This window comes from Phasianus colchicus, chromosome 5, assembly GCF_987193195.1.
Source record: "Phasianus colchicus chromosome 5, bPhaCol1.hap1.1, whole genome shotgun sequence".
In the NCBI taxonomy this organism is placed as follows: Eukaryota; Metazoa; Chordata; class Aves; order Galliformes; family Phasianidae; genus Phasianus; species Phasianus colchicus.
In genome coordinates, this window is record NC_143440.1 from 16,320,367 (window position 1) to 16,334,533 (window position 14,167).

A 14,167-nucleotide genomic window follows, 5' to 3' on the forward strand; every position below is an offset into this window, starting at 1 on the left:
TGAGTTAAAAGGAAGGATTTGGAAGAATTTCAACTCCAAGTCATATGAATAAAGCGGTCTATCTTCAACACTGTTTTTCAGTTGCAGCTGACAAATCTTAGACAAGAGCTGCGTGCTCCTGGCCAGCATATATCTGGTGACACAAAAAGCCACCTTCCCTTCTCTTTCTGTACATGTAAAAATGTTAAACATTTAGTTTACTGTCATTTTCTAATGTTGTCTGAAATACATAGTGACACATAAAAAACGTTCATAGAATGAATAAAAAATGCATTGTCTATTTCAATATACTATCTCAGTCATTCCTTTGCACTTGATGTTGCCTGTATTTAAATGTCTAAAGCTGCATTTTAATAATTTATCAGTTTTCTAAACCACTTTTTTTCTCTTTTTGCTTTTCTTTCCTTTTTTTTTTTCCCCCTAAAACGTTAGGAAACACATATCAGCATTTAGAGAAGATGCAAAGAAGGGATTCAAATGCCACTAAAGCTGGTGCTGATCAGTTGGCATGTACTGGAGTTCTCCTGGCCATTTCTACACATCACAATGACTTCTTTGACCACAGCTGAGTTAAGTAAAGATTGAGTCTCCAGAATAGCAAGGTCCTCTTACACATATTAAGATATGACAGTATTTAGTATTTCCCACAAGGTGCTGCATCTTGAAGATTCAGTTTTCAGCATCACTTCCACCAGTCAGTAGAAAAGGAGCAGAACTACCTACTCGCTATCAGTAGCACATTTTAAGATGCCCAGACAAAAAGTATGCAGCTGTGCACACAGTTATGCTGATTATTAAATACACTGCCAGGTATCCCAAGGCAGAGGCCAGCTGAAGATTTGCACCACTCATAATTTGCCTGCTACGAAAACTAAAATTTAAGACATGAGCACTAGAAACAAATATTTGTAAAAGCGCTCCCACAACAAAGAGATGTTCTCTGATGTGCTCCTGACATCACAAACTAATCTCCGATCAGCGATTGCAAACCAGTGAGAAGGAAGCCCAGAAACATCACTTTCAGTTGTATGCTAACTGATTCATTGCCATATATTTATCAAATGAATTTAGTGATGCCAGGAAATAAAAGATAGATCTAGCTGGCTTTAAGCCAGGCATGACGGCAGCAGTAGCTGTGTGTGATTCATCTATACAGCTCTGGGAATTAATGTCCCAGCCAGTCAGGCTGGAGTTCAGGACTGGATTTCTCCCAAGACAAAACACTATTCCAAAGTGTGCAATAGTGCAATATGAGCAATATTATACTCACTGCAATACGAACAAAAATCCATTCTGACTAGGATGAGACACCTACATTCTTCATTTCTGAACTCAACCACAGTAGGAATACACGTGGTATAAAGAGCTGACAGGCTACTGCATTATTGAATCTTTATGTAGGGTATTTCTGTTAGGCACAGAGCTTAATTTAGGAAAGTTTGATTTTCCTTTCCTGGCGCCCATTCCCTTGCTAGCACTTTACTCAAGGAATCAATTAGGCTCTGATCAACCGCTGATCAAGAGTTCCCAGTGGGGAGCCTTAATGCATTTTATCTGCCGTTACCATTCCTAACTAACACCTATTTTGTAGCATGCACTTAATTCTTCTCATCAATACTTTGCTATCCTTCAACAACCCTGTTAATAGCAGTTTGCAGGTCCACTTTCAATGTTTTGTTGGTGTTTTTTTTTGTTTTTTGTTTTTGTTTTTGTTTTTTTTTTACAAATGAATTAGCAATTCCAGTGGTGTATTTGATTTTTTTTTCAGACACAGAGACAAACAAATTTCTCGACTTGCTCCTGCGTAAAAAAAAAAAAAGGTTAAAGTGATGTGTTGGAGATCAAGACACTAAAAGGAAAGCTGTCTGAGAACAAATAGAAAAGGACAGCCATTAATGCTCTGTAGCAAACATTCATTATTTTCCACTAAATTCCCTATGAAGTGAAAGACCACGATACATCTTTACCATCTTCAAAATTTTTCATTATTATTAGCATTTTCCTTGGCAAAATTTCTTTTAAAAGGTAAGAACACAAAAGGCACATATCAACTTTGACAAGACTTCAATATATGATTAAGTCAATCATGTGGATTTAAGCACACACTTAAGTAATCTGCTGAATAGAGACAGATTTAAACCCGTGCCTGAATGCATTGCTGAAAAGAAGCCAAAACGGATTGGTTATAATTAAATTCTTTTGATGAAATTTCTGCAACTCCCTATTGTGTGACACCAGTACTGAAATGCTAATAAACTAGTTAAAATTAAGCTTATTACCAAGTAAAATAAGCCACAGAGAAACGTCTGTCTTTTCTTATTTTATATATTATCATTTTGCATTAGAGAAATAAAATGTTTGACCAGGGCTAACCCATGACCCTCACAAAGCAGTAACTGCAGGGCATCACAGTACAGGAGACAACCTACAGATTCCTCCACATCAACCTGCAATGTTATTCCTGCTTGTCAGAGGAGTGGATTTTATCTCTGTCAGCACTTATACAAAACTCTAACTTCAGAACACTGCCAGAGCGATGCTACAAGCCAGGAACTGATCAGTGTGGAGAGCTCTTTTAAATACAAAACAAATTGAGCTCTAACTGAAAAATAAAGTGCTAATGTACCAGCTGCTCAAAATATCTTGTATACACAGATCACAGAATCACAGTTGGAAGGGACCTCTGTACAACCCCCAGTCCAACCCTGTTAAGCAGGTTCCTTACAGCAGGTTCTACAGGAGAGCATCCAGGCAGGTTTAGAATATCTCCAGGGAAGGAAACTCCACAAGCCTCCTGGGCAGCCTATTCCAGTGCTCTGTCACCCTCACAATAAAGAAGTTCTTTCTCATGTTCAGATGGAACTTCCTGTGTTCCAGTTTGTTCCCACTGTTCCTTGCCCTGCTGCAGGGCACCACTGAAAAGAGCCTGGCCCCATCCACTAGACCTGTGCCTTTTACATATCTATAAGCACTGATAAGATCCCCTCTCTGTCTTCTCCAGGCTGAAAACCTACATTAATGCAGCACATGCTGGCAGAAATACCACAGAGTTAAAAGCAGCCTTGTTACCTTGAGACCCTCCTGCACAAACCCAGACACTGCCCACACTGATACTCTGCTGCAATTCTTCCTGCCTTGTCTGGCAGAAGAGTTCTGTTCACTGAAAGAGAAGGAAGATACAGGGAGCCAGTATTTCTTAATGTTGAAAGTTTTGGGTGATATAAGAAGTTTAACACATGCCAATGCAATGGCACAAGCTAATTAAATGATCAAGAAACCCTGGTAGGAAATGCAGGATAATCTGACTGATGAGCAGTGCAGAGTGACCACCCCCTCTAGTTTTGCAGCACTTCCCAAAGTCTGTTTTCTTCCATTAACTTTAGACCATCCGGAAGCTGCACACACAGTTGGGGTGATCTGGCCCTTCACTTTAGCCTCTAGTACTCCATCTTCAATCAAATCTAGCTCTTTCATGTGTTTGCCTAGGCTGGCTAGGAATGTGAAGCCAAATGTAACGGAGGTAGCAAAGGCTGAGCTTTACTTGAAATCATACCCACTACATTCCACTACAGTCTGCTGCTTGTAATCTGTATGGGATCAGGCAAAACATCTTTAAGAAGTTACAATCATTAGTAAAATGTTTTGACAAACAAAGCAAGAAACAAAATAATCTACACATCAATCATATTTCAGTAAGAGAGCAGTAAAAACTAAAAGATGCACTCATTATGATTCAGTGTGCCACTGAAAAAAAATATTTTTCTTCCATTTGTGGGCATTAACTTGCAGCACCATAGCTCTGCCCATAAATCTGAAAAAATGCAGACATCTGAACAAACAAAAGTACTGAAAAAAATCATCTACTATGACTGCAAAAAAAGTAAATACGGATTTGTTTTTTTCTGAACCTGCAGGAGAACCATCACAGTAAAAATAAGGACAGTTGCTCAACACAGATGCAGCATACAGCTTAGAATTGGTACAAGACCATGTATTTTACTAGTTAAATACTAATACTAATATTTACTAATAGTATATATTTTAGCAGGGTCCAATTTGGTGTTGAGAAATACAAGGAATATCCAGCCTCTGCCAGGACAGGGCACAGCTGCTTTCTCTTTATCACAATATAATCAAGGTTACCCCTAACAGAACTCCATGGATCACTTATAAATACAGAAAGACCCTCATACAGAAACAATTAATAGTTAATTATTAAATGCATAAAATATAAAATGCTTCTCTGTATCAATGGAATCAAAAAAATTTATATCAAAGAGGAAATTCAAGCTATATATAGGTAGCCATTACACAACTGTTAATACCATAGGAATACCTCAAATGGGGGCACATATGTTTAGCCCTAAAAAACAGTGCTTTAAGATTGACAAACATAATCACAAAAACTCCCTTCCAGACCCATATATCTCAGGCTGATATTTCTGCCAGGACAAAACAGAAATGCTATGTATTTCTCCTGACACCTGCTCACCATAGGAATGTGTTTCCTCACCCTCTTCCCACACAGTCAACATTTCAATTCTTACGAACTCAAAGGATTTATAACCAGTGTAATCAGGTAAGATGGAAAAGAGAACCATTAACCAGGCTTGAGCTCAGTGCCCCAGCCAAGGAGTCCACAGTGCAGCCCCAAGAAGCAAGGAGTTTCTTTTACATCCTCTATTAAGCATTGTTGAGCTACTTCTCCAAGCCTTTCTCTCTTTATAACATCGCACCACATAGACAGCTTAGAGAAGGAGTTGTAAAATCCAGGGCACTATTTATCTCACCAGGTCAAGACAAACATTTCTCCAACGCAAGAAGGGAAGATGACATTGTGGGGCATGGGAGCAAAACTGCAGCTTAAAAGCGCTGAGAGGCTGCTGCCAAGTCTCTGAGAGTGAGAGGTCAGTGCTGGCTGCCCCAAATCCCAGCAGCCAGTCCTGTCCATCTCCACAGCTGCATGCTCTCCCACAACAAAAGAACAGAAGTACTGTGCCAAAAGCTGTAAAGAACTTTTGTCTTGATGCTTTTTAATAATGAACACACTACTAAATCAGTAGTCCTAGTAGTGGATACAGATGCATCTGTACGTGCTTGGATGCATACTTGTGCTGTGGCAGATATTCAGTACTGGCCCTGGCTTGCCACTGTGGCCATTTTGCAGCAAAGGAACAAAAAGGGCACCGGCAAAGTATTTTTAAGGTAGCTACAATGCCAGCCACACCACTGGCACAGCTCAGACTCTCGGCTTCCTTCAGCCAGGACAGCAAGAGAGGACATTTAAGAGCAGCCCCAGCTGCTTGTGAGCTTGGGCAGCCCTCTCAGCCTTGCTTCTCCACAAAAGTTAAGGAAATAACACTGCCCTGTTTCAAGCAGGGAGGGCTGACTAAACTCTGTAAAACTAGTGAAGCATCCACTTAACAAAGTAGAAGTAAACAAAAACTGCCAGGAAATCCATTATCCAACCAACTCTAAGCCTGGTAACAGAAAATAATAATTGGACACCATTTCACCCTGGGAAGAATTTTACATGCACATACACTCCTAGTTAACAGAAGGCTTCCGAGTAATTGAAAAAAATGCTGTTCACATGCATACATAAATATATATAAAACCACATAAATATACACATATGATAGAGGAGGCCTCAAAGACTTAACTTGCAGTCACATTCTGCTTCTGTATGCAAAGCTGATATTAGTTTCTCCTGATGTGTGAGTGTTAGCATAGATTGTTCCTTCACTGATCTTCCAAGGAACCACATTAACTCAGTAACTGTGGCACATCTATCTGGGTTCACTACATTACTTGTATGAGTGCACATGGCAGTGCTGTTCTTCACATTAGCATAGCTGGCACACAACTGCAAGCATGCTGTAAGAAAATACTAGTTGCAGGCTTCTTTTCTTTTTTTATTAGTAGGCAGGAGTGCAAGCATAACAAACTACTAATTTCTCCAACATAAAATCACATATTTAAAGTCTCCCCATTTGATCGTCTGCAAGTCACAGACAGAAGAAATTTCTTAACCCAGTAAACTTGAACTTGAACTGGAGTTCGTATTTTAGAACCATTTTTGAACTTGAAGAAATCTGTATTGCACCTCCTGCATCAACATACAATTGGTGACCTGGAAGGAGGTTTAATTTCTTGATATGATTACTAAGAACGTAGATAGGGATGCTACAAACCAACAGGTCTGAAGCAAGGAGGGAATCCTTCCCCACACTTTCATTATTTTTACCTCTGAAAGATGAGGACCAGCACTCTCTGTGAGAAACGAGTCAACATAGCACCACTGATTGTGTTATGAATATTTTCTTTTAATTACTTTAGCTTAATCATCCCTATACCCACACCACCGTATCAGCCTCAGTAACTGCCAGTGACAGGGAATTTTATGATATGGTGATGCAGACTATCAGAAACACTCGTCTTTTAAACACACTTCCTTATGATTCTATATTTTCAAGTTCAAGATAGGCCTGTGATATATCAATATTTTAGAAACTGCTATCATTTTTTCTCTTAGGATCTCTTAAGAATACAATATCTTTCCTTTACCAAACCGAATCAGGACAGTCTCCATAATCCCTCTATGACTATCCTTCTCCCAACTGCCTATTGCTTCTAATCGTTTGTTTTCCCTTGCTGAAATGAAGTAACCAAAACAGAATCCCAAATTAACAGTGATGCGAGTCCTTAAATTTTAACAATGACATGACAATATTTTCTGATTCCTTTACCAACTGTTGTATTTGGTTTTTGGAGGCCTATTGCATATTAAGTAGAAGCCTTTATTAAGTTGTCATCTATGACGTGTAGATCTTTCTCCCAAGAGGTTACAAGTAATTCAGAATCCAATAACGCATACAAGGAATTTAAATTGCCCTTTCTATTTTAATTACCTTGCAAGTTAATTCCAAGTCCCAGCTACAGCATGCCATCCAACAACCTAGTCCTTTTCAATTCTTCAGAAGTGCACCTGACAATCATTCAGTGTTCATTAACTGAATAATTTGGAGCCTTTCTAGAAAGTAACATTGCTATCTTATCCACTCCCTGTCCACATTATCTTTAAACACAACAGATCTACTATATCTAGATCTACTATTAATCTTCATTGTACTTATTTATACCGTACGTAAGACATAGAAATGTTTTTTCATTAAAAAAAAAAAAAAAAGCTGCTTATTGGTCATATACCTGATTCATGGCAAATTTTTGCTACCTACCTTACAGTTTTCCCTTAGTAATCATCAGTTTTAAGAGATTTTGTTACATAATTTTGATTGAATAGGCAAGTTATGCATAATTGCACGCTTTCACTTAATTGGGGGTTCATTCAAAGATGATATGGATAGGTAATCTTGCCCTTGCACAGAAATAACAAGCGCGGGAACAAAAGGCAAACAAAAGTCAAATTGGAAATTGCAAACAAAAGCTGAGTTTACTAAATTTTATCCATTTATAGGCTTCTACAGGTTTTGCAAGGAACAACTTGAAAGATAATGAATTGTATACTTCAGCCAATAAGGCTTCCATTGATATAACATTAATGTGGCTCTTAAATTGCAAACATTTCAGATTTTTAAGAATCCTTTCTGATGGCTCTGCCCACATGTTCCTAGTAAGCCTCAATGGCTTTGTTGTATGTTTGCTGGTTTTTCCTTTTTTTTTTTAATTTTAAATGGCAGAGGCACTTGGCAATGTCTGTGACCTTGAGTTGTACACACGAGCAAGCAAGAGAGCCCAGTCCTGTAAGGCTGTTTATGCATTCTGAGAGAGGTGTCTCAAGGAAGACAGAAGCATGACGTGCATACCAAGCCAAGTGCTTCATGATTTATTTATAGGGAAAAGGGGCATAAAAATTTGCTGAAGGGGAAAGAAAAATGAAGAATCTGACTTACCTTGTCTGTGTAGACGAAGAACAGAATCACAACAGTGAGCTCCAACAGAAATATAATTAACAGCATGATAAAAAACTGTCAAGAGAAGAAGGGATAGGGGGAAAAAAAAAAAAAAAGCAAAAACAATCAACATCTATCTTAGCTTTTTCTGGATGCACAGTAAGTACATTCAGCAGACCATGCAGAAAGGGGAGTGGGAGTCAGACAGCAGAATGCAAAGCTGCTTACAGCAGAGCAGAGGGCACGCGACATGCAATAATCACAAAAGCAGGTAAACAACTAGTCAGAAATACACCTCTCACCATGTATGTATGTATGGCTCATTTCTGTCATTGACATCAGCAGAAGAGCATAAAAACCCACACAGATCTGTCCCCCCCAGCAGCACTTCCTAGGCTAAGCTTTATTTATTTTTGCTATCAGATCTTTGCAATTAATGAGATTTCACCAAAAACCACAGTTTAGACTTCCCACTGCTAGAGAAAGTAGCTTGGTCCGTAAATCATGAAGCAATAGCCCTTTTCAAGGGGAACTACGGGATAAGTGAGTGGCACACCCAAAAACTTGCACATCAAGTTAGCTTTAAAAGCAATTCCAGGTAGCTACAGAGACTACCCATAGCTTTCAACTGAGAAGAGTTAATCTGCTCTTAAGACACCAACATAACGCTGGACTGTATCTTTTTCTGCCTTGGAGTTCCTGTGGAACTGTGTAAAACCCAGTAGTCCAAAGCTCAAGGGAGTAGATAAAAGAAATCTTTCACACAGGGATTTCGGGAAGCCCTCAGCTCTGATATACTTTAGTGGGACAAACTCCAGGCAATGCACAACACCTCAAAAAAATTTACCTCTGTTTTTTGCTAAGAAGCTGCATGGGTCTATAGCAGCAGCAAAACAGCTAGAACAAACCCTGCCTAAGCTGCAAATGAAAGTCTTGCAGGTGAGGAAGCAAAAGTGATTTTGGAAAATTTCAAGGCTCAGGCAATGGCCCTTCAACACAAATTCCATATGCTTAGTAGCTTGCAAGGCTGGAATTCTAATACTGAGCAACTCTGACTTCATTGAAACCCTATTCCCATGGGGAAAAAAAAGTTATTGTCTGGCTTCAAGCACAGGGCTACAAATCTATGAAAGTTTAATAGCTACAAAACCTTATCAGAGCTTCTTCTCTGCCTGGCAAGTCAAAACCAAACCTCTGAACCTATGGATTTCTGTGATTGAATGGAGGACAAAAGGTCAAGAAGGGGAAAATACCATTTTCCACTAGTACAATTAGACTGCCTGCAGAATGGACGGCATTTTGCCCCAAGAGTGTTAAATGAAAGTTTATTTTCAAATCTTCATCACAAGTATCTTCACACCTGCCTGACCCTAGTACTGGATCCCATTACTGCCCTCTCAGTGATCTGAGTTCATTTCCATATCATTACCTTCCAGCACTGGCCTTCTGTATAGCTTTGCAAACCAGCCTCGGTGCAGCTTGCTTATTATTTTTTACTTCAAACATTTTAGCCTGTTGGATAGAATTAACTGAAATAAGGCAAGTAACAGCACTCTTTGCAAAGATGCCTGATTTATTTAGCTGTAGGATGCTTTATTGCTCATCCATAAAGCACGCATTTCCCAAACCATACATGTGAATGCTGTCTCCCTGTGCAATTCACAGGCTTAGCCTGGATCACACTAGGCAATTTCTGAAGCAAAAGGAAGGACTTCTGTTGGCTTAATTTGAAATTGTGTTACGCTCCAGCATTAGGAGCAGGGACCTGCAACAAGGCACCGCTCCATTTCAAGTAAGTGCCTTTTGTCTTACCCAACTGCAAGTGGATTTTTGTGGGCAAGTCATTAGCCTTCAAAAACCTGCACTTCACATAACCAGTACACATGAGAGGGCTCAGTTACCTGCTAAATTCTTAAAAGCTTACAAGTGCAGAAGGCCAACGCAAATAATTCCTGCTGCTTGTGAACAAACACATAATTCACACAACTCCCAAACCACTCCAAAACTTTGCCCTCTCATGACACCACACAGACCCACCATGCCTTTCTGCTGTCCCCTCAGGATTGATATCCCCCAGCCTCACCTCACAGGAACCCATAACAGTGGATATGGACAAGAACCTGCTCAAGAGTTGGGAGTGGAGAGAGAAGAGATGGAAAGACACCTGGAGGGAAGCATGAGGGCTGGTGAGCAGGGTACACCTAAGGGGATGCCAGTGCTGAAGTCAGGAGGTTCACCAAGAAAAGCAAGACAACTGGGATGTGGCCAGGTGACACTGCCATGCAGAATAGGTGCAATGGACAGGGGACAAGCCTTTGCTGACCCCCCCTCCCTGTCCCTAAATGTGATGCGTTCAGGTGTTAACAGGCAGGGCTCAAAATTTAAGAAATCAGAACAAAAGCCATCCTAGTGATGGTTATGTGCCATGTCCAAGTCTACTCAAAGGCTCAGAGGTTCCTCCAGAGATTTCCTCTCCTACCCACAGCTCAGTGCATCTTTCTGGCAGACTAGGCAACAAAGTCACTATTGCAGGATTTCAGTTCCATGCACTGCAGGTTTTGGAAGTCATACAGTGGAAGTAAAATTAACATTGTTCAGAAAGTCAAAACCTAGATAAGCAGGATTGTGCTTTTCCTCCACGGAAAAATACTCCAACTTTTAAATAAAACCTCTGGTTTTATCTTTCTTATTATTCACACTCATTGACAGAAAGAATGCAGTTATATAACAGATAACACGCATTAGCAATCCCACCGTGTGCAGACAGTAGGGACATCCGCTGTATCTTTTATTGCAAAGGTAAATTAAGTGAGGTCAGCCTCAAGGCGGAGGCTTAAAATTCATCATCTGCTAAAAACTGCAGCACTTACATGTCAGCACATTTATCATTTCCCTCCAATGAAGAACCCTACCTGAACCCAGACTAACATGTCAGAAACTAAAATAAAAATAAAAATAGAAAAATATCAAAGCTTCAGATGGACCTGGCTGCAAAGCACAGCCTGCGTGCTTCATCACATCTTCTGATCCACTGGACTAAAGTGCACAGATGGCCGCACGCACAACCTGCCCCTCAATTCCCAGTGCACCTTCCCACAGAAGTTCACGTTCAGTTCCAAGTCTCAGCATCATCCCAAAGGGAATCGTGTCCAATCTGGGGCCAGAGGTGGCTTGGCACATCCCATTCAAATTTAAAGGGGAAAAACATAAATCACTGAAGGCTCGCAGCACTCAAAATCCCACCAATTCTGTGGGAAACTCAGCTCATTTTCAAATAAGGTCTCTCACTGTGGTGATAAATACAGAGAGGAATAAAAATGAATTTTTCTGTGGCCCACTGGCACTGCAGGCTGCTGATATAAAGATTTATGAATAGAGAAACAACAATCCCAAAGCAAAGCATTCATATAGAACTCCACAAAAAAATTAATCTGACCTTGTATAGAGATGCTTTACCACACTACATGTTAAATGGTGGAAACCAACCTAACAGGTTCACTGGAGAGGTACTTTCTGTACAATGTTATGTAAATTACACCTGAAATAACCCCAGAGGAGTTTTGATATGAAGAGAGATAATGTGATGCCTTTTTGTCTACCTACCACTGCTAACTTCCAAGCCCTAAGAAAACTAAGGGTAGTCCATTGGCACTGATCTTCATAGTCTATAAAGCCCATCACCTTCTCACAGGTCCCCATTAGAAGGGTAGAAAATGCAATTGCTGGAAAGCCTACTGGAGAGCTAAGCACTGCCCTCCTGATACCAGAGGGAGAAAAATGTATTAGGGAGGATCACTTTGTAAATCAATCCCCAATGGAGCTGCAGTAGACTTTTGACCCATTAGTCTCTAGTCCCTTCATCCAACACCAGTTCCTCCTTACATGCATATAATCATAGAATCATTTGAATTGGAAGGGATCCTTAAATGTCATACAAGTCCAACCCCCTCGTGATGAACAAAGATACCTACAGCTAAGCCAGGTTGCTCAGAGCCCCATCCAGCTTGACCTTAAGTGTCCCTAGGGACGGGGCTTCCACCACATCTCAGGGCAATCTATTACAGTGCCTCATCACCTTTATTATAAAAAGCAAACAAACAGAACAAAAACATCTTCTTCCTTATATCCAATCTAAATCTCCTCTTTCAGTTTGTAGCCATCTCCCCTTGTCCTATCTGAACAGGGCAACTATTAATGTTTTCTTCCCAACAAACAAGATTCTCTCATTTCCTGAGTGTTACAGACACTCGCCCCTCTACATGATGACCAAGCTAATGCATAGGATTGGGTCCTTTTTCCCCACTGCCTCTCCTTCCCAAATCTTAATAGTTCTATCACGCTGCTCCTTAATAGTTCTATTATGCTGCTCACATCGCCCTCCTCTTTATGTCAGAGGTAGCTGACCTCACAGCCTCCTGAAAGAAAAAGTAACCAAGAAAAACCATCTACTATTGCCTTGTTAGTCTCCTCAAACATTTTGTAAGGAGATAAAAACATTACAACTGGTGATGAAATCAAGAAAGCTCTGTTTAGCCTGACCCCATAAGTAATGCCTTTAGTGTGATGGAAATCTTTGTCAGACTAGGAGGCAGTAAGATGTCAGGGTACCAGACCCTCTTCCCACTTAGCTAAATATAAAGAGACAGAAGTTTCTTACTAAGTATTAATCAGATCCTCTTTGACAAACAGCAGGAAAATACATACATCACTCCAAAAGTAATTCCTCCTATTTACTTCCATGGAAACTAGAACAGATATAAGAACACAATAACACTATTTTATAGAGCAAATTCTCAGCTACAAAACACTGTTTTCCATCATCACCACCTTTAACTATGTCTTTACACCAGCGAGGATCCTACATGTGTCTCTCATAAAAATCGGTACCAGTGGAGATGACTGTCTGTTGCTGCCACCACTGTTGAAATGCACGATCCACCACCTCATTGTGCTCACATCCACTGTTTGGTCTACATAAATGTTCAGCAAGGGTTAATGAACGTTAATGGTGCCATTTTTTTCCATATGCAGGAATTCAGTTCCCCACCTTTACTTCGTTTGCACTTCCATGTCAGATGCCATTCTGTCAGACTGCCCCTCTGCTGCCACCTGTCACACAGCAGCAAAATGTAATGGAATACTGATGGGAAGGTTCAACCTCTACTGACACCTCCACTGACATACCACCAACATCCACCTCTGACATCATGGGACAATGCCTCAAATAGAGGCATTACTTTCAGAACAGCCCTCATGTTAAGAAAACCCAAAAGCCAGTAGTCTCTCTGGAATAGTGACATGTTCCAAAACAGTTTAAAGATTCATGGCTTAGCAAATAATTTGTTTAGGCCAAACAGCCTGTAAATCAGCACAGCCTATCTAAGAAACTGGACAAATACTTCAGCAGTCAGCTTGTGCTGTGTTCCATTATGCACTGCCAACACTGTTAATCTCCAGCAAGCTATGTGATGTCGGCCTGAAGCAGCTCTCAGAACGAAGAGGGAAATATATATATTATATATTTTATATATATATATATATATTTTTTTTTTTTTTTAATATATATATATATATATATTTACAGGCAATTTTGCCTTTATTGCAGCAGCTGCAAGTTTGATGCAGCTATAGTCAAGCCATTTGCTACTTAATTTGGCTTGATTACTAAGTTCTCATTTGATCATATTTAATTCTGGTATTACATTTGACTTCCTAATTAAGAAGCATCTCAGGTAGAAGAAATTACAGAGCATTCATATTCTGCCCAAGTTGCTGGTCTTCCAAGACAGCTCTGAATTGATGGCCTGGGAAAGATTTTGTTTGCCTGGTCCTAATATGCACAGATCTAAGTTTGGTATGAGAGATCAGCACAGCTCCAGTAACTAGAAGACAGTCTCCCAAAATCACAGAAGCACAAAGGTTGGCAGTAACCTCTGAGGCTTGAAAGAGTCCGTGGCCACCCAATTGTTACATTTGTCTTTTCACCATGATTTTAAACAAAAGCAGATATTAAAGCACAGGCTCTCTGCCCAATTGAAAGATCCCTACTGTCCTGACCAAAAGGAGAAGGCCCTTTATTTCTGAGTTTAAAAGGAAGATTATCAGATCATATTACTGTGCTGTAGGCTGAGGTTATCAGCCAAAAAAAAAAGGCTGTTTTCCTTCTTCCCTCAATTGATTTTTGGATTATGTTTTGATACAAGCAGATGTACTACCAAAAATTACATTGCATTCTGCACATAACCTTCTCTGCA

General features: G+C 40.0%; 1 protein-coding gene across 10 annotated transcripts in view; it reads right to left on the reverse strand.

The window, feature by feature from the left end:
* TSPAN4 (tetraspanin 4) overlaps positions 1 to 14,167 on the reverse strand; it is a 392,906-nt gene that overhangs the window by 40,080 nt on the left and 338,659 nt on the right. For 9 of the 10 annotated variants that reach the window (XM_031609001.2, XM_090140643.1, XM_090140642.1 and 6 more), the window contains one exon: positions 7,914 to 7,988. The exons of the other annotated variant lie outside the window; for it this stretch is intronic. In XM_031609001.2, coding sequence (XP_031464861.1) covers positions 7,914 to 7,988 — 75 coding nt within the window. The remainder of the gene's footprint in view (positions 1 to 7,913; positions 7,989 to 14,167) is intronic. 10 annotated transcript variants of the gene reach the window in all.